This window comes from Colius striatus, chromosome 1 (genome assembly GCF_028858725.1).
Source record: "Colius striatus isolate bColStr4 chromosome 1, bColStr4.1.hap1, whole genome shotgun sequence".
Classification (NCBI taxonomy): domain Eukaryota; kingdom Metazoa; phylum Chordata; class Aves; order Coliiformes; family Coliidae; genus Colius; species Colius striatus.
In genome coordinates, this window is record NC_084759.1 from 139,732,269 (window position 1) to 139,752,819 (window position 20,551).

General features: G+C 40.2%; 2 protein-coding genes across 7 annotated transcripts in view; one reads left to right on the plus strand and one right to left on the minus strand.

Moving 5' to 3' along the window:
• The first annotated feature begins 2,275 nt into the window (after nucleotides 1–2,275).
• Nucleotides 2,276–20,551, plus strand: part of EPS8 (EGFR pathway substrate 8, signaling adaptor) — a 133,454-nt gene continuing 115,178 nt past the window's right edge. For 3 of the 6 annotated variants that reach the window (XM_061988860.1, XM_061988865.1, XM_061988863.1), the window contains exon 1: nucleotides 3,324–3,461. The gene's annotated coding sequence lies outside the window, so the exon portion shown is untranslated. Of the gene's footprint in view, nucleotides 2,358–3,323; nucleotides 3,462–5,851; nucleotides 5,939–20,551 lie in introns of those variants that run through there. The other 3 variants (XM_061988861.1, XM_061988864.1, XM_061988862.1) reach the window with 3 other exon arrangements.
• On the minus strand, nucleotides 2,934–3,581 carry LOC133627378 (basic proline-rich protein-like). Its single transcript, XM_062012535.1, has one exon. It carries the CDS (start codon nucleotides 3,579–3,581, stop codon nucleotides 2,934–2,936), a length of 648 nt encoding a protein of 215 aa, XP_061868519.1.

The window sequence follows — 20,551 nt, forward strand, 5'->3', positions numbered from 1 at the left end:
TTTAGCTTTATGCAGAAGTTTTTCTGTAATTTTACCTGAGAAACAAAGAAATGCCTTCCATATCGTGGATTTTTTTTCTTTTTCTTTTTTTCATAGCATGAAAAAAAGGAGAAGCATGAACTTATAGTCTTTTTTTTTTCTCTTATTTGCTGTAGCTTCCTCTGGATTAACCCTGCATTTTTATTATTATACTGAATCAACAACAGTTCTGCTGTTTCTTACTGTAGCTACATGTGCCTTAAAAATCAAGTGAAGAATCAGGCTTGCTATGTATATATTTCTCCTGAAAACTCTATGGAGACGGGAATGTCTGTTTTCACCAAGAGTGGAAATTCCAGTATCAAGCAGTTAATCTTAAATCCTCAGGATTGCTGCAGCCAATACTGTACAAATCGCACACTTGCCTCTTTATTCCCCAAGCAGCCTGAACAATGGTGCTCCCCATGATTCCGCAGGTGTTTTGCCTTCCACCTGCAAAGCAGATCATGACTGGCTGGGGCTGCGTTTGGCCGAATTCCACGCAGGAAGGGGGAGTGTCAGTGAACAGACTCTGCTGGGGCTGATGGACGGTTTTGTAAGTCATTCGTTGTGCGTTAAGTCATTCTGCAGGTTCCCAACATGGAAAGTATCTTTAGGTTATTTTAGAACAGAAAGAAATTCTTTGGTGGATTTTGTCTTTTACCCAAATAGAAAAACATTTATGAAATGTCTTCTTTACTTTCTGTGGCATGATGTTCTGATTTCCTATCTGAAGGGATACTAGCTTCCTAATAATATAAAATAATTTTACAAACCTACTAAACATAACCTGAAGAAAACCTGATAAAGTAAAAAATAGAATTCACTCTTCCCCAAACCTTTCTCTTTCTCTTTATTCTTCTGGTTTCCCTTTTCTCATCTTGACATCCCACTTTCTCTCCAGGTTCCTCTTTCTAATCTTTGTTCCTTTTAAATGTTTTCTTCCCAAATAAAACCAGAGAAAACTCTCATCTTGCAGTGGTCTTCTGCATTGGTCTTCTGATCTCTTTTGAAGGAAAATGGAGCAGGAGCTGGTCTTGGGCTGCTATCTGGAGAGGAGAGGGAAGAGAGGCACTGTTTATCCCTGCCAAGGACTGCAGCAGTCCTCAACCTTTTCTTTAACATTGTCTATCATATTCCTTTCCGCCTCTCATGGGGCAAGCCCTTTTATGTATAAATTACTATCATTATTTACCTAGGGAGCATATGTATGGTGACTAGCACAAATAGTTTGGAAATGTCAGTTTAGACATCAGAACAGTTAGTGTTCCTGTAAGCGTTCATTCATATGAATGACTCAGGTGACCTCTCCATAATCTGATTCTGTAATGTTTGAAGGTTTGCTGAAAATAAACTTCCTGTTAACAAGATAAGTGTAGCTATCTGCACATTTCATTGCTTGTTTAGCTACGTAAAAGTGGACTAAACACTCCCTCCTTCCCACTATTTCACAAGATTTTTTTGTACTTTCCTGTTTTGTGGAGGAGCCTCTGGACTAGAAAAAGTAGCAGGGACAGGACTATTAGAAGAAAATGCAGCCTGGAAAGAGACTTTTTGAATGAACTACTTTTCTTTTTCTCTACTTTTTTTTTCTTTCTTTCTTTCTTTCTTTTTGAAGCAGGGTTAAGGTGAACTGAGCAACTGTGGAGTGAGGCCCCACCTCTTCCAGTCTGATCTGCAAGCTCGGGTTACTCTCTCCTGCCTGTTTCACAGAGCCCACAGTGAGCCTGTCTGCTGCCCACTGCCTTCAGATCTAAGCCGGTTGCCCATTGCCTTGGGCTCTGAATCTGACAGGGAGCCTGGCAAAATAACACAGTTTGCCATGCTCAGGATTTATTCTCAGAAAGATTTTCTGGAAAACATCAAGCCAAGGATGGACTAGCATTGCTTCAGAAGAGATTCAGCAACCAAACCACCGCAAAACAGTAGCTCAGCAATATCTTCCTTCTTTTTAAAAAAGTGTTTGGGAAAATCTATGTCCTTCCTGAAGAAGCCATCAGGGGCACAACTCTGGCAGTGATGGCTCTGACTTCACCTGCCTCTGCAAATGAGTCACGGAGTGTTATAAAAAGCAAGGAATTGCCAAGACTCATTTCTTGGAACTGAGTGGAAATTTCAGCAAGCAGCTGCTCTTTCATTAGGTTATACTTTTCCTCTGCAGGTTTCTTGAAGAGGGCTGGGAATCACAGAATCTTTGTGGCATAAAGGACCTGTTGCTGTGTCTGGATAACTGTGGCTCAGTCCTGGCAATGGCTATGTGTTTGGTCTAGATGTGATTTTGATCTTCGTGAGGAATCTTGCTGAAGCCTGGAAGGAGATTCGGGAATATAATTAAGCAGGTTTGTACGTCTTTCAGGATTGGCAATTCAATCCTCTCAAAAATCAGATTAGCTCTTGTATATACTACCTGAAGAAAGGTTCTTCTCATCTATCTGATGCTGTTGAAAGCTTTATCTTTTCTAGTTTTTCTCTGGAGTAATAGAAGACAAAAACTTATTTGAAAGTGAAATCGGTGAAAACCGATTCTCAGGGAGCAGCCCGATTTTAGGAGTGTATGTGGCTCATTATAGCAATCACAGCCGTGGCAACAGCTTAGCGTGAGGACTTTGGCTACCTGTTAGCACGACAATAGTATCTGCGCATGGGACTACTGCCCTGTGCTGAGTGAAAGCCACGTGTATGTTGTCAGGGTCGGGAGGAATGCAGTGCCAGATGGAAACAACATAAACAGCTGGGAAATTTCATCCGGGATTTCGAGTGAGGACGGGAGACTTTTGTTCTGGTAGCTTACACGTTCCAAAGGTGGTTTAGATCGAGAAAGAAGGATTTTGCTTTGGAATCTTGGTAGGTTTTGCGTGTGGCTTGTTTGTTTGTTTTGGTTAACGCTTACGGTGACTTTAAACAACTCCCCTAGTTCAGCCCAGCTCCGGGGAGCTGCTTTCAGTACCTTTGCGTTTAGTGAGCGCCCCGTTAATCTCACTGGGGTCTGGGGGAGAGGCGAGGTGGCTCCTCATCCCTGGCAGCGCGCGGATCCTGCATGGCACCGGGTGCCGGCACCGCGGGCGCGGGGGCCTCCGCGGGTCTCCGCGCTTCCCGGCGGCAGGCCAGAGCTGGGACTGTGTCTGTGGTGGCGGGGCCGTGACCGTGGCCATGGCCGTGGCCGTGGCGGGGCGGGGCGGCGGGCCGGCAGAGGGAGCTCCGAGCCGCTCCGCTCCGCCGCCGCTCCCGCTGCCCGGCGACCTCCCAGCGCCGTTCCGGCACTTTGTTGGCGGCGCGGAGTGAAGCGGAGCGGAGCGCAGCGAGACCCCGTGCCCGCCCCTGCCCGGAGCCCGCCGGCGGTGGGGAGCTCCGGCCGCCCCGCCCGGAGCCCTGCGGCTGCTGCCGTCCCCCGGCCCGGCGCAGGAGCTACGCGGCGCACCGGCGGGAGGAGGACGCCCGGGAAGGTAAGGGGCTAGCGAGGCGGGATTTCCCCTGGCCGCCGAGTACCTCTTTTGTTCCGCGACCCTAAAAGCCGCTCGGGCGCCCGCCCGCCCGCCTTCGTGGCATGGCGAATCGTGGGGCATTAACCCAAGCTCTCCCCGATCCCGCCGCCGCCGCCCTCCGCGCCGTCAGGGGCCACTGGAAAACTCCCTCCCAGCCCCCTCGGGCTGTGCACGGCTCTGCCGCGGCGGCTACAGACGGCGCTTACTCCTGCAGCCTTTCCCTGCGCCGCGGCTTTATATGCGGATAGATCTCCGCTTGTGTACGTGTGTATCTAAAGGTGTACGTGTATTTCTGTGCACTGCTGCGGTAAGGCGAGCCGCCGTTGCCGCCACACCTGCTCGCACCTGGCCCGCCGGCTCCCGCGGATCCCCGGGGAGGGCAACGTCCGTGCCTCTGCCCTCCTCCTGTCTCACCTTCTACCAGGTGACTTGGCTTTCTGTCCTTATTGTGGCATTTTTTTTCCCCCCCGGCGGTTAAGCTGGCTTTTCCAAAGCTGACGTGTGTTGCTGGTAGCTGGCAAAGGGCAGCTTTCGGGTGGGATAATCCTGTTGCATGCCCGTGTTTCTTTGGTGCCCTGCCGCTTTCCTTCTCACCCTGTTCAAGCCGTTTGCTTTCATCTGCTAACTTTCCTTGGTGTTCTTCCTCTTTCTGTCCCTCATTGCCGTGACATGCACTCCCTTATGCATTGCACCTATGCGCAAAGGATGACCTGGGTGCACAGCAGAAAGCAGGTTTTCGGTGTCTTGCAGCATGATCAGAGACACTCCTGCCCACCCTGTAACCTCAGTAGCTCTGTGTTGTATCCTTGAAAACAGAGACATTGCAGTTTCCACTAAGCCCTGGTTTCAAGCAGGCGATAGAAGAAGAGTGAAGCAAGTTTTTCTTAGGGATGTTGTTTGGCGACCAACCCTCCCACTCAAAAACTATGCTTTGCCTTGGCCACTGGATCTTGTACTCTCCAGAGTTACAGACACGCAGCTCTATGATCTTTGGTGGAGTCTACCTTGTTTACTTAAAATATGGAAAATAAAATTATTACTGTTCTGTGTTGTATCTGTTGAAATATTAACCAAATTATGGATCTCATGTCTTTGCAGCATAGATCACATCTTAATTGTGTCTCTCTTTCATCATTGAAAATGTGGTCCTCCTCCCTTCCTATTGCCCATCTTTCTTCTTCTTTGTGATTGTGCAACAAAAGTTGCTTATGTGGGAGGACATAAAAATGGCTATTTTTATTGTTAGCAACTGGAAATACTGAATCAGCGTTGCGTGACTGGTCTCCTTTCATGGACTACTCATAGAAACACTGCAACCCTTGTACCCTGAGAAGTGGGTGGTCTTCTTGTAGGCCGATCTTGAAACAGGTTGGTGATTTCCTCTCAGTACGTGATGGGTACTGCAAAGAGCTTACAGGGTTTCCAAAGTGTAAGGGAATCGTCTTGATCTGCAGTTCACAGTGAGTGTAGCATTATTAGCATATGAGTGTCATCAGGTAATGAGATACTGTGCTCAAGGCTCTGCAGAAGCAGGTTGGGGGCTGCTGCCTGCTTTTACTGGAGGAGGCTGTGGAAACATAAGTGGCTTTGGACTTTAATTGTCCAGCTCACTTGTCTTGTCACATACTCATCATGGCTGCAGTATTGAGTTATGCCTTCTCATAGCTCTGAACGAATGTTTCTGCTTGCGTGTGATTTTGAAAGGTGCCAAAGCATCCCATTAGATTTAATTGGAGGGAGGTAACACCCCAAAGCAACAACACTCAATAGCGATTAGGTGCTGGGTTATATATAGGGATAATAGAGAGAGCAAGATTGATCTGAAGATACTTTGTGAAATACATAGATGGAAAAAAAATACAGAAGTTTTGCACTTGGCAACAACTAAATTCATGAAATATAATTGAATTTCTTTCTGTCCATAGTGTAGCTGGAAGTGGCAAATCAGTTAACTGCTGCATTTTTCCCCCCCAAGTATGAAAGCTTATTAAAATCTAAACATCTGAAGTCAAATAATTGGCGCCATGAGGGTCAAAATAGATTAAATACACAAGAACTTTTGTCTTCAGCTACTGAAATGAGATAATAGAATGCTTAAACTCCACATAATGAAGACTTCATTAATAAGGTGCTTGCTAACTTTGATTTCAGTGTCTAGCACTTGTTGCTCTTAGTGCTCCTAATTACAATTCCTGCATCATTCTGCCTTCTTGAAGGACTAATGACTGGTCAAAAGTACGAGATTTTCTCAGAGACAGCATTCAGCTGTGCCAGACAGGAAAATGGAGCCCTCTGATCTGTGACCCCTCTAGACTTTTCTCTCTCTGCTACAGGGCTGGTGGCCAGAAAGAGAAGACATGTAACGTCTCAGAGCTGCGTCGCTTATGGTACAGTGTGCGTGGTCTGGTCTTCGTATCCATTCAAAGAGAACTGGCAAGGTGCTTTGCTTGTGTGTATGTTGTCTGCATGTGGATACATCTGTTTCTCACATTTCCTTTGAAGGCAGGATTTTTTCTTGCTTTCTCACCTACCAGCATCTGGTTCTGTGGCCCCTTTGTCTATAGGAATTCGGAGTTTTCATCATTCTAGTCCTGAGCTGAGTTCTCAAGGAGGCTAATCAGCAGCTCACAATTAGATGACTTTTAGCTGACTTTGAAGCCTCAGCATTTGTTTTGTGGTCCAGAGTGCAGCATGATGCCTGAAATACACTTTTTCCTCATAGTATGGCCATACCTAAACATTACCTGCAAAAACTATAAATCACTAAAGGTCACATTGGTAACAAAACTACCAGTGTAGTCATATTGAATTTTCACATTGGAGAAAAACCTCCCAAAATGACCAACGCAAAAGGCTAAATTCTTGGTTTTGGTCCTAATTCTCTATTTTTTTCCCCAATATTAAATTATTTGTATTACCAGAACCTCAAATTCCTGCTTTCAGGGAAGGCTGTAACTGCTGCCATTTTGTCTCAAGTCCAGAGTTAGACTCTGATCCATCCAATGATTTATTCATCCAAAACACTGAATTTTGTACAGATCTTGATTTAACCTGGATACCTAGGAACTTCAGTTTCTCACTCTAGGTCTTAAGTGATGTGATCGCAGTCACCTGAATTTTACATTTTGCTGAGAACTTCAGCTGTTATTTCAGCCCTGAGCGACTGCTGGGTTTCTCCTGGTTGTGCCCATAGATGAACTTGGGTATAAAGTCATTGAAAGTTTCATCTAAGTCTGTGAGATTCTTTGGGGTGTGTGTAGCAAAGAATTTTTGTAACTATTTACAAAAAAAAGAGAGCTCTTTATTCACTGAAATGGAAAGATAAGAAAAAGTGACTTTTCTGGCATTTAATACTCAGTTAACCTACATAATTCTGCTTGTTGCCTGGCGAGGTTAGTCACAGCCTTCTTGGAAGGACTGCAGTGATGTGGGAAGAAGGCAATCTTCCTATCTGTTTTGCAAGAAGGGATTTTTTTGGGGAGGGGGTTTGTTTGTTTTTAATCACTTGTCACAGAGGCTGCTTGGATAAAACATGAGTTGGTTAAAAATGGGAACATTAATGTTACCTTCTGAGGAGCTCTTTTTCATTTTCAGCTGTGACCATGAGCCCACTAACACATGACTTCTGATTTTATTCTATAATGTCAGTTGTAGTAAAATTTTGAAGTATTAGCCAACTCAGGGCCTTGGATGCTACTATTTAAATGCTTCTAATCCTTTCTTCCTTTCCCTCTTCTGCCCCTGTCTTGGTAATTAAAGTGTAATTCATGCTGTGAATCTCTACAGCATTAAGATCTAAAGTGGAAATAGCAAATTACAAATTACTTTGCATTTATAATCTTTGTCTTTTTTTTTTTTTTCTAATTAGACTTCAGCAATCTTATACATAGCCAAAGTTAGCAGGTATCTCTAGCTTCAAAGGTGCAAAGCTAGTATTTTTCATGGAATTTGTACATAACTCAAGTTGTCCTTTTGACCAACCCCGGGAATTGGTATCTTCTATATAAAATTACTGAGAGAACAAAAATCCAAAACAGCAAAAAACCTGGCAAAAACCTATCTAAAACTCAGTTCTGAAATGGTGAATCACTTGTCCTGTAGTATTGTGAAACCTTTGACTATTTCAAGAGAATATTTAGAAAAAAAAAGTCACCATTTTAAGAATAGTATCTTTTGAGTAAGAGTAGGTGTTCTGGATGTTCGATAATTTAAAGTAGGTTTTGTGCAGAAAATGTCTCTCTTTTTCTTTTCAAGAATGCATTAGTTCTACATGAGAGAGAGGATTTATCTTTTAGTAATCCAAGAAGTTGCTTCTTATGGATTTTCTGGATTTTATAGATTACTACTGCAGGAAAGAGAACATCTGACTCAAGCCTTCCATGAGCATGGATGAACTGTATTCAACTGTCTTAATTGTGAAGCTGTCATAGCTGGGGCAGGGGGCTGGAATTTACTGTAGCTGCTGGGTGCTTCAGACTTAATCTGCTGCAAGAGTATCACTGTGAGACTTTATGTCTGTAGCTCAAGCATGTTTGTAACTGGAAAATAAAGGGATGACTCACAGGGATTTGTGTGTATTACTTTGATTTCTGTTCCTGCATGTAAAAGCGCTTTTAAAGATTCAACCAAGTAGAAAAGCAGGGACTAGGCTTGCTACCTCTCCCATTAGTGCTCCCTTTTCCTTCTCCTCACCTCATAGAAATTGACTCAAGTGCAAGGAGAAGCTGAAAGTGAGATGTACCTTTTTGCTGTTCATTAGTATAGGACCAGAATGATTAAGAAAGGGAAACGATATTTCACATAGCCCCCCAAATCAGCTGCATAAAACTTCTAATCTAAAAAAACATGAGAAATAGATGAGATCACAGAAGACCATTTGCTCTTCAATACACGCAGATGACTGGTGAGATACAAAATTATCACAATTTTACATTTTTTTTTAAACTTTAGGCAGAATTTGACATTGCTGCGATTTCTTTGCTTAATGCTCCTAATGATTTGTCTTTTACCTGAAACGTGAACTTTGGTTAATGATCACTTTCATTCTGGGGTGGCTGACAAGACTTAATGTTATTCAGTTCTCTGAATGCTCCTTTCATGAAGATTGAAGACTCTGCTTTTCTTTCTGATGTACTCTTCCTTGTTTTGATGCCACTGCTTTTTTGCTTCCTTCCAGTGTGTCTTAGGTGTTGTCTTCTCTATTTCCTGAGTCAAAGATCTCTTTGTTTCCAGTGTAAAATATAATTCAGAGTAATTAATTGTGAAAAGCTTTCTTTTTTTAATCCATACAGAATTTAAAACCTGGTGTTTCAGGAAGTTAGTTGTCTGGTTAATGTATGGATTTAACAAGAGTTCAATGCTTGTGAGAATACCAGTGTATATCATAAAGATATTTTTAATGTGTAGTTCTGTTACTCAGAGCATGTGAATGAGACCTTCATACAAAGAGCAAGACATTCATATTTCATATTGAGTTCTTCACTGCAACTGGGTGCACAAGACAATGGTACAGCAAGGACTATGCAATGATATTGAGTCACATCATGAGAAGTTTGTGATATCAGGTTGTAATAAGATTCACCTTGATGATTTTCCATGCCAGATTGAAAATAGTGTGGAGAAGTCAGCCATTTATAGATGTACTTCTAAAGTAATTTTCAGCTTTGCGCAACGTCTTGAGAAGTCAATGAGTGCATTATACTGCCTTCAGTTAGAGATATAAATATACGACTACATTTCAGTCAGAATTGAGTGGCAGACTGTGTGTTTAAATATGTTTTTCTTCTTTCACTTAAATGTTGTCTTGGGCTTACTTTCCCCAGCACAGAATTACTCTTCTCCACTTCTAGCATTATTTATTGCTTTGCAATTCTTCCCATGCTCTTGCAACCTTAGTGTAATGTTTCATCTCTTCTGCTTCCTTCTCTTCCTGTATTTAAGGATAAGGGGTTGTCCACGGGTGAGGGCTGAAGAGGTAGGAGGATGGAGTCTGTTCCTATTTTAGCTGCAAACTTTGTTATGGCTAATAAATCCAGGCTAACTGGTAATTAGCCTCTCAGTGCTATCTCATGTACAGAGGGCGGGACAGTGAGGAATCTGGTCTTTGTACTTTGGTGTCCAAATAGTCCCTGTGTGACAAATGTCCTACCACAGCCAAGAAACAAAAAACCGGCTTCTCCATTGAGTTTCTGTTTCCCTTCTTATCACAGAATCACAGAATGGCAGGGGTTGGAAGGGACCTCTAAAGATCATTAGTCCAACCCCCTGCTAAAGCAGGTCCATCTAGATCAGGTCACTCAGGAACAGGTCCAGGTGGGCTTTGAAAACCTCCAGAGAAGAAGACTCCACACCCTTCCTGGGAGGCCTGTGCCAGGGCTCCCTCGCCCTTACAGTAAAGAAGTTTTTCCTTAAGTGGAACTTTTTGATCCCTAGTCCTATCATTGGAGACGTTACAGAAAAAAAATGCTGCCCTATCCCCTTGACATACACTTTTTAAATATCAGTGAGGTCTCCCCTCAGTCTCCTCCAAGCTGAACAGTCCCAGGTCCTGCAGTCTTTCTTCATAAGAAGGATGCTCCAGTCCCCTGATCATCTTGGTGGCCCTGTACTGGACTCTCTCTAGAAGTTCTGTGTTGCTCTTGAGCTGGGGAGCCCAAAACTAGACACAGGACTCCAGATGAGGCCTCACCGGGGCAGTGTAGAGGGGGAGAAGAACCTCCCTTGACCTGCTGGACACATTCTTCTTGAGGTACTGCAGAATGCCATTGGCCTTCTTGGCCATGAAGGCACATTACTGGCTCATGTATAGTTTATTATCAACCTCATGGCTGTTTCTGTGCTAAAGCACTACTGCATTTTGAACCTTACCTTCAGCTTTGGTCTCAGTTCTTTGCTCTGCCCGACCTCACCCCTGAGTGAGCTTGTAATGTTTTCCTTCTTCATTTGCCCTGAAACATATTTCACCACCGTCTTCCATATTCTGGTCCATTGTGGTTTTGAGTCATGATGTAACTTTAGTCTGCTGGGGGTTTTTTTTCTTTATTCATTTATCCTCTAGGGTTTTTTCGTTTGTTTGCTTTTATTTCACTATTTAGTTACAAATCATGCTCAGTGTCCAGCTTTGCAGAATGCAGTTCATACCACTTCTTGCACTAAATTTTTTTTTTTCCTTACAAACCAATTGTTTCTCTCCTCTTTTTTTCCCCAGTAGTCTTTATTCCAGTGTCTTCTGAAATGCATATCAAATCCATTGACCTCGGTGCAACATACATGTGAAATTATGTGGGTCGTCAAACCTTTATGGGGTAGGATTTTAAAGGTATTGACTTCTCTAAATGTTTAATCCTGTGTATTTTGTCTAGGCAATAATTCTAAGCTCACTTCAAGCAGTTCTAGAGCTCAAGACCTGAATAGGAGATGTTAGAGTGTGTGTAGGGATTTGTTTTCCCTATATGAGTGAGGTGTCTAATACACATGAGAAAAGTCTATTCAATCAATATCTCCCTGAATATGAGTGTAAGATATTCTTAGAAATGACTTCAGTATGTGGCAGCATTTGTTCTTTTCTATTTAGAATTTACAGGGGTTTTTTTATGTTAAAGCTAAATGTTGACATACAAGAAAAATAAGCTTCTTAAATAGTGACAGCAGAATACAGTCCTGAGGGAGATGCAAGTTTCTGCTGAGGCTTAGTTTTGGTGGTGACCAATTAAAGTCACAGTTTTATGCAGTTTATCAGCATTTTAACTGCAGAAGCTGTCATGATTTAACCTGAACCAGCAACTAAGTACCACACAGCTGCTTACTCACTCTTTCCCTCTGGGATGGGGGAGAGAATTGGAAGAGTAAAAGTGAAAAAACTTGTGGGTTAAGATAAGGACAGTTTAATAGATAAAGCACAAGCTGCTCACAGAAGCAAAGCAAAACAAGGGATTCATTCACTGCTTCCCACGGGCAGTCAAGTGTTCAGCCATCTCCAGGAAAGCAGGGCTCCATGTGTCATGCTTACTTGGGAAGACAAACATGGTAACTCTGAATGTCATCTCCCATGGCATGGAACATCCCTTTGGTCAGTTGTGGTCAGCTGTCCTGGCCATGCTCCCTCCCGTCTTCTTGTTCAACTCCCCAGCCCACTTGCTGGCAGGGCAGCATGAGAAGCAGAAAAGGCCTTGAACATCCCTGTGTTATCAACATTGTTTCCAGTGCAAATCCAAAACATAGCTTCATACTAGCTACTAGGAAGAAAATTAACTCTATCCAAGCTAAAACCAGCACACAGGGGCTTGGACTTTTTAAGGTCGGGTTTGGCAGAAGAGATGGACTTGATGGCTGTGCAGTCCAGTATTTTGTGTTCCACAGTGAACTACATCTTCCTGGGGAAAGTATTTGCTGAGTTTTTTGGAGGAAGTGGATGCACAAGAGCACAAGAGTTTGTTCCATCAGATTCTTTGACTTATTTTAAGCTGTGCTTTTATAACTCAGTCCTTATTATCCAAAGAAATCTCCATTCCCTTTTTAAAAAATCATCTAGGGATCTTGGTTTTAGAGAGAGCTCTTTTGTCTCTTTGCCTCAGTTTTCCTATTTGTAAACAAAAGATGTGTCTGTATGAGGCTCAATTACCGAATATTTATACATTTTAATACATTTACATGTTTTGAAAATAAAAAGCACCTTACAAATTCTAAGTGATATTATTATTGTTGTTACCAGCTTCTTTGCTATAATAAAAATTTCAGTGCTGGTGGTTGTATTATCGTTGTTCTAGATATAGTTTTCGTGATCACTGAAGACATTGAAGGTGATGGTGCAGACCATACTGAGGTATAATATGTGGGAGAGAAGCTGTGCTTCCAGCTGTGAAATGTTTCTGAAAGACTTCATTAAAAAAACCCAAACCCAAAACCAGATCAACAAAAAACCCCACCAAAAAACCGAACTCAAACCAGCAAAATTAGAAGTCCATAACTGGGAAAGAGTAAAACCTCTTCTGCAGTGTACCAGGATTTACAAGTCATTGGGCTAGCTAAGGGGTGATCTATGCTGTGCTGTGTACCACCTGATTAAGAGTGAGCTGGTTTCATTTGTGACACTGACATGTAAACAAAGGGATCTTTTAGAGATGATTGATAACTGGTAGTATAGGAAAAGAAATGTGGAGTAAATCACAATTAGCCCCTAGGATTTATTTTTTTAGGTCTACTTTTGTAAAACATCCATGACTTAATACTGAGCTATTTTTATGAATGTTCTTGTGCTTATCTCACATAACCAGCTTGTTAAAAGAGGATATGAACACTTTTTAAGCTGCTGACTTATAAATTGTGAGAAAGAGAAAAGAAGACTGATTCCAACAGGCTTGAAGGTAGATTAATTTCTCTTCTAGTTAGTAAAATGAGAGAGGGGGGAAAAGATTAAACTTAGTGGACCAATCAGTTTTAGCCAGGTAGAAAATGAATAAATTTAGCTGTAATGTACAATCTAATAGTAAAACTTTAATGTGAAAGAAAATAAATGCAGGGGAATTCTGTTTTGGTAAATTGATGATAGTATCTCCAAGTCATTTCTGACTGAAGTAATAAGGGTAAGGAAAAAAAAAAGAAGTAATAACAAAGGAATACTGAGGGGGAACAATTATTTTGCTAATGTCTCCTGAGCATCTGAGGGTGTTACTTGGTTGCATTATAAGAAAATTGTGCTGCTGGAATGTTGGAGAGGATTGATAATTATTGTGCTTTGAAGAAAACTTCTTTGTTCTTTTAATGTAAACATCTGAGATAAGATGGAGAAGTTTGGAAGAACACAACACTTTCTGTGAGTTCTTTTTGTTGTTAGATATTTCTGGTGATTTTTAGAGGCTACTAGTGATCTGTATCTAATTATATCTTAATATCTAGTCTAATGCTTATTTAAATTGCTACGTAAGTTTCCTAATAGCTTCTGTATCACTTCTGATTACGAAGACCTGAATCAGTCAACACATTAGAGATTGCACAAGACTGGATCTTGAGAGGTGTGATTTCGTAGTGGCTGCACTTTTAAACCATAAATTATGCAAAGCAGGGAACGAATTCAGTCCTTTATGATTGTGTGCAAGCAAATTTTCAGGCAACTTTGAAAATTATTAAACAGCAAGAAGAAAAGTCACTAGCCTTTTTTTTTCATTTTAGAGAAATCATATTTTAAAAGCAAACATAAAGTATGTAGAACCACAAAGTCCTTCTGCATAGAAATAGAAGCTGTTTAAACACAGAGAGATAGGCAGTATAACCTTGAGGTCCCTTATAGAGATGTCCCAAATGCTAGATGGTAGGTTCATAAAATGTTGCTTCAGCCGCTCAAAATATTTTCAGTAGCAAAGAAGAAGACAATTCATAGAATTGTATTAAAGCTCTTTTCTTTATCCTAGGAGACTGGTGACACCTCATTTTGAGTCAAAGCCTGGGTTTTCTTGAGGGCTGTAGGAAAGAGCAACTATTATACTTTCTCTGTATACTTGCTACAGTAATTTGATAGGAATTTCTTTTTCTGTTATCCTAGACTGCAACACATAGTAGTATGATAGCTATCTTTTGAAGTACAGAAAATCTGCCTAAGGGGCATAATTTTAAAGTATAATATGAAATGCTGTTTTAATAAGGTTTTTTCCTTGCGCATTTTAAGTGCAAGGAAATGTGGTGAAACCTTGCTAATCATACATTTGCACAAAGTATTTGGCTCGTTCCCTGTCAAGGAATTAGTAGTGTGCTTCAATGAGATCTTGTGTTACTAGACTGTAATTATTTTTATAAGACATTCTACACTGTATTTGATGGAGCCTTATGAATTATCGTAATAAATAAAATGGCATTTCCATTGTCAAAATTTATAAGCAAAGTTATCTCATTCCTGTCTTTCAAGTAGTCACCGGGTCACGGAATTAAGCAATTTCTAATGGACTTCTAGTGTTTGTATTCTTTTGCTTTGTGACATGTTAAAAACAATGGTGTAGCTGACAAGAAGCAATTCCATTGATGAGATGACAACATATCTCTCTTTTACTTCCTCCTTTGGCCTTGTACTCAAAAAGGGAGCATAAAGGCAACACAATTACTTAATGAATTCAGGCCCTCATCTGAACCATGACAGTATGACCTCTGGCAACTATTGTATGGTAACAGGCTTTGAATGAAGTTATTCAAAGGAGTGCATATAGCACAGATATCAGGAAAGTGGAGGCATATCCAAACCAATTTTAGTTATGTTTTCCTGGTACCAAGAAACCAGCTACAGTTGCATGGGACGTGGTGGACTCCATGCTTCTTGGCTGAGCACAGAGGTCCTTGCTGCCGTGGCTAAACTGGGTCCAATGTCTCAACCTGGGTAGGGTGGCAGCACCACAGACACATCCTCCATAGCTAAAGCAGTACACATTGTTTACTTTTCAGGAGGATAGAGTCAGTGGAATAAAATGTCAATATTGAAATATTTACTTAAAATTTTCCCTTTGATTTATTAGAAATATTCATATGGTCATAGCTCCTCCACATCTTAGCCAGTGACTGGTGGCTTGGTGTACTAGGTGCTCTATTTCAAGATGATTTTGTTATTTAAACACTGTGTCTATTTTTAAGTCACATAATCCATAAAACCTGTTTAAAGCCACCAGGAATCATTACATCATCTAGCTTGACCTCTAGAGTGTATGAAGGAAGAGAGTTTCTACCCTTCTACTTCTGGAAGAAAAATATAAACTAAGATTTCTTCTCCTTCTCTTCTGGGGATGATAAACACGATAATTTAGACTACCAGCCTCTGGCAAACTTTGGCATTTTCCACTCAATATATTAGCAAATATTTAGTGGTTCTGTGTTTGAATCGTGCAAATACTAGTATGTGGTGCTACACTCCAAATGCTATTGTTTGGGTCTTTTGGTGTTTGTTCAGGGTTTTTTGTTTGTTTTTTTCCTTTTTTTTTAAAAATAGTAGATGCAATCCATATTTTCTACCCCAATATATAAACGTTTTCCCACAAAACCTCGTAGGCTAAAAGCAGATGATTCTGCAGTCTGTACTTCTTTATCTTCATGCTTCACTATATGAATTGTATAGACTGAGATCCCTTTCTGAGTTGCTATATGCTTCTCTGTGTAATAATTTTTTGCTCACAAGATAGCCTTGGACACTTGGTTGCCAAACAGTTTCTAAAGTGAAAGGCTATATTACACTGTGGATAAAGTGCTGGGGAGGTTCTTGCATAGGTTCACCTTGACTCAGGGCCTTCCTGCGTCCTAGGTCATGAGGATGGTGTTGTACAGCAGCTGGGACGTCCAGATGCGTGCTGTGCTAGTACTTGCAATAACACTTTTTCTCCATGGTCATGTCTCTTTTATGGCTGCTGCTGAAAAAGATTCACAGATGTCACTTCAGGCAATTTAGTGAATTGCCTGAAAAAAAATCCACAAAGTCTGTGTGGGAATGTGTCACAAGTGATGCAAGTCCTCTTTGCTCGTAAAACCTTCCTCACAGAACTTTACCTTTTCTTTTTGTCCTAAAGAAGACATTGCATTAATTTTATAAATGACCTTGCTCTTTACGTGCTGCCTGCATGCCTCTCCTCTATGGGACTCTTGCTTCCAGTAATGAGGAAATGTTCTGAGGCAGTGTTGTTGCCATGATGACATAAAATAATGGAGACTTCTAGATATTCCTCTCTTCTTACTCTGTGATAGACATGTGCCTTTAGGGATCAACTGACTTTAAAAATGATGCAGATCTGGAGCTTGGGGTCATTTTTGTTGTACAGATTTTTTTTTTTTTCATAGGATAGGGATGATGATGTTGCACTCAACATATGTGATTAGCATTCTCAGTCTAAATGGGCACTGTTCACCCTGGATATATATTTCCCTAGAGCTTTTATAAATGCACTGAGTCATTGTTCTGGTAGGAAGAAAAAAAAAAGCAGGACTTTTGACCTCTCTTGCTTTTTTCTCATTTATGCATTTAAGATGTGTATGTGTTCTGTGCAGATAGTTTTTAAGTTTCTTTCCAGTTTCACAACAGCTGTGTATTTTGTTTTAATCTATATCTAGTGTCTTTCCCAGGAAAGCCACATATGGTAATATACATGCTGCACATAATATATACTGCTGTCCTTAGCAGTTGGCAGACAATGATATAGTTCACGCACTATGAATCTGATGGAGCACAGGCTCTGGCATTCAAATGTTTGTGGCTTAGCAAAAAATCTTCCACCCCTTCACTGAATGTAGTGAACAAAAATCTTTTGCTTATTGAGAATTGACCTGTTGGAAGATATTCTTCAGCCCTATTGGAAATGTTCATTGATAAAATTTGTTGGCAGTGTTCATGAGGAGTTACCTTCAGCTGTGGAAGCAAGGGTTGATTCAGGATCAAGATCTTAATCTATGAATACTTATTTTGATCCATTGATACTAATGGGAGAACTTGTCTGTCTGCCTCTTGTTTAAGTTAAATGTTTGTGAGATTGAGGCCCAAAATCTCAAATTAAAAAAGCAACAACCCACAACAAAAAGCCAAAACAAATCCCAAGAAAAGGCTTATTCTTGTTTTATTAATAGAAACTTAGATCATTTGGAAGCAGTTTAAAAGAATTTGTCACCATCCTTTGTAGGGGGGCTGTGTTCTTACTGTGAGACATATCTTTTGTTTAATGTGTGTACTATTTTAAACAAACATTATATTTTCATGGAAAGTCTGCTGGGCAATGCCTAACTCCAGACATAAACACAAATAAACTTAGAAAAACCCTGTTTATCTTAGATGAGAGAGCTTTTTTTTTTTTTAAGAAAAAGAGAAGAAGAGAGGATCTAAAACTACCTAAAAAAATTACCTCTCTAGTCTCCCTTTAATGTTCCTTAAAGCTCTTCTGCAATCATAGAATCTTAGAATTATTTGGTTGGAAAGGACCTTTAAGATCATCAAGTCCAACCACTAACCTGACACTGGTAAGCCCACCACTAAACCATCTACACCTCATCTACATGTCTCCAGGGATATCTCCAGGGATAATGACTCCACCACCTCTCAGAGCAGCCTGTTTCAATGTTTTAAGAACCCTCTCAGTGGAAAAGTTAATCTTAATATCCAATCTAAATTTTCCCTGGCACAGTTTAAGGCCATTGCCTCTTGTCCTATCACTCCTTACTTGGGAGAAGTGCTAGGGAATTACCTGTGTATCATTTGTATATCACTGAGGTGTGAACTCCAATGAAATCTTAAAATGATACCATCTTTGGACTATGCGGTGAAGAGAGGCTGAAAGTGCTGCAATATGTTGTTTCATATAGGTGTATTCTGATTTTACTCTGTTCACCTGTAGGTGTCAGATAGAAATTTCAGGTAGAAATTCAGAGATTGATGTAAATGCCTAATGACAGATAACATCTTTTGGGTGTTTCCTACACCCTGATGAAGTAACACAGAGGATTAACATCTTTAGTTTAAGCCTGTTTGTTTTTATAAGTAGTTGAGATCTCTTGCATGCAAGGTTGACCATTTAGGATTTTTTAAGCTAATGAATGAAATATGGCAGCTCATCCTCAATTTCACTACTCAGAATTTCCTCAAACAAAGCTAAGCAAGTTTTACTGTAAACTTGTCTAAGCTCTTATGTATGGAAATTGATCAGAATTTCCAGTTGCTTGCTAGGCTTTTGCTGTCAGGCCCTTTGATCTTTCATGTATGTTAATGAGTCATTTGAAAACAGGTATGTATTTTGGCAATTTGACTATCATAGAATCATCGACTATGATGCTCTCTCTCAAATCAGTTACCATTTTGACAATGACATCTAAGTCTGCCTACGTTTCTGCATGACTGGGAGCTGTCACTACTCATTTAAACTTATTAGTGCTGGAAACGGATATGCTGGTTCATCTAACAGGGAGGAAACATAAGGCATCAGCATTCAAAATCAAATGATGTTCCCAAGGGTAAAGGAAGAGATGACTGTAGTCATGAGAGCATGGACAATTACGAGTAAAGCTGCACTGCAGCTCAAAGAGATGTTGGATGCTTTGCCTACAGGTTGCTACAAGTGGATTGTGTCATTTTTTGTCAATTCAAGAAAATTCTTTTAAGAGGGCAAGTGCAAAGCTCTGACTGAAAGCTAGGTCTCTGTAATGGCTCTTGAGAGTCCACACACATAGACTGAAAGTATGCAAAATAATTCTTAAAAATATAGACCTGTACGATGAAGGCCATGGCTCTCCATCACTATTTAAAGGACCCAAAGCACTTGGGATACACAAGCGCTACTGGCACATGGTTACTTATCTAAAAGGGCTGTGAGCCAAAAGAGCAAAAAGAGACAAAAGGAATCCCTAGGCGACTTGAGTTGTAACCAACCCTTAACATAACTCAGCTGCTGCTCTTCTTACTGCTGTAATGTGTGATCCTATCTATTTTAATTTTTTCATTATTCTGCCACTTTACTGTATCAAAATATATTCACAGAATAGAGATTATTTCCCCCTACCTCTTCTCTCACTCCCATGTCAAAACACAAGCCCAGATCTTGCTTGTAATAGGAGTATTTTGATTGATAGTACATTCACCATTTGAGACTAGTGGTGTGCTAAAATGAACAACTGGCATTTCAGAAACTGTAAAACTGACCTGACAAAGTGTGATTTTTTTTTTTCTTTTTTTTTTAGTTGTAAATGTCTGTTAGTTCTGATGCTGCCATTAACCAGTTTTGTCACTGGTTAATGTTTCCGCAACCCATAGAGAACATACGCTTTGAAATGCATGCCTAGTCAGTTGGTAAACAGAACTTAAATGATAAAGTTATAAATTAATCTTATTTTAACCTTTTTCCTTTTCACTAAATTGAGTATAGCCTGCAGCAGTAACACAGCAATCTTGTCTGAAGCTGATAGCTAATAGAGAATGCAAAAGTGACTTAAGGTGCTGGGAGTGGTTATGACAGACTAATTGTCACTGATGGATTTGCTACTTCCTTACTACCTCTCAGTAACCCATTTATTTCTCTGTAACAAAGTAATGGACCGCTTGCTAAACTACTGGCCTTTTTAGGGTAAGCTTACAGTTCAAGTTCTCCTCTTATGCAATGTTTTGGAGATTCTGTCTTCTATTGAGAGATAATAATATTGGGAAGAAAAGGAATTTTTGCAACTCTTAAACTTCCTAAAGAAGAAAAGACTGCTAGGATTCTTTTAAAATCAAATTTAACCCCAAACAAAATAATCCAATGGCTCAGTTTACAGGAACATCAGCTTTTTTTTCATTTGTGATGAAAATAAGATAAATTCCATTTATTTATTTATTTATCCTAAAGGAAGGCAAATTTTTGCCAGCTTTTTTGCTGGTGCTATGCTTCAGTATTGCAATCATTGAAAGAATGAGGGTAAAATTTCATCCAGCAGTAAAATGAGGATGCTTTTGGAGAATTGATAGAATCTCTTAATATCAGGTTTGTACATTGAATAAAAGGAAATGATGAATTAGTTGAAAAAAAAAAAAGTATGAGGAATTCCTAAAAGACACAGTATAATTAACCAAGGTGGACATTTGCAGAAATGCTTTTGAAGCAAAGTAATTTTCACTGTAGCAGGTAGTCTGCAGCTCATTGATTTGGAAGAGAATGCTGCTTCAAGTAGCAAAATTAATTTCTGTAACAGAGTGAATATTCTGTTATTAAAGCAATAATATTAATTAGTGAATGAAAAATCTCTTTGAAGTAACATCATGTTTCCTTTATGAAGTGATGACCTGGTCTTAAAGAAAAGTCTTACCTAATCAGCCTTTAAGGTATCACAATAGGCATTGCACATTTTTACAGTTCTTATGCTAAGTAACATTTTGTGAGGATGTGCTTTCATCTAATGACAGTGTGGTATGTGTCAAAGTTCAGCTCCTGTTCTCCATGATGATTTTTGTTTTCACAACTCATTGGGTTCTTGTTTTGAATATCTGCTGTGCATGAGGTTTCTCTTCACATCCTGGAAATAAAAGGTGGTTTTATGATATTAAGGGAAATATTTTTATTTATTTTATTTACTTGTCT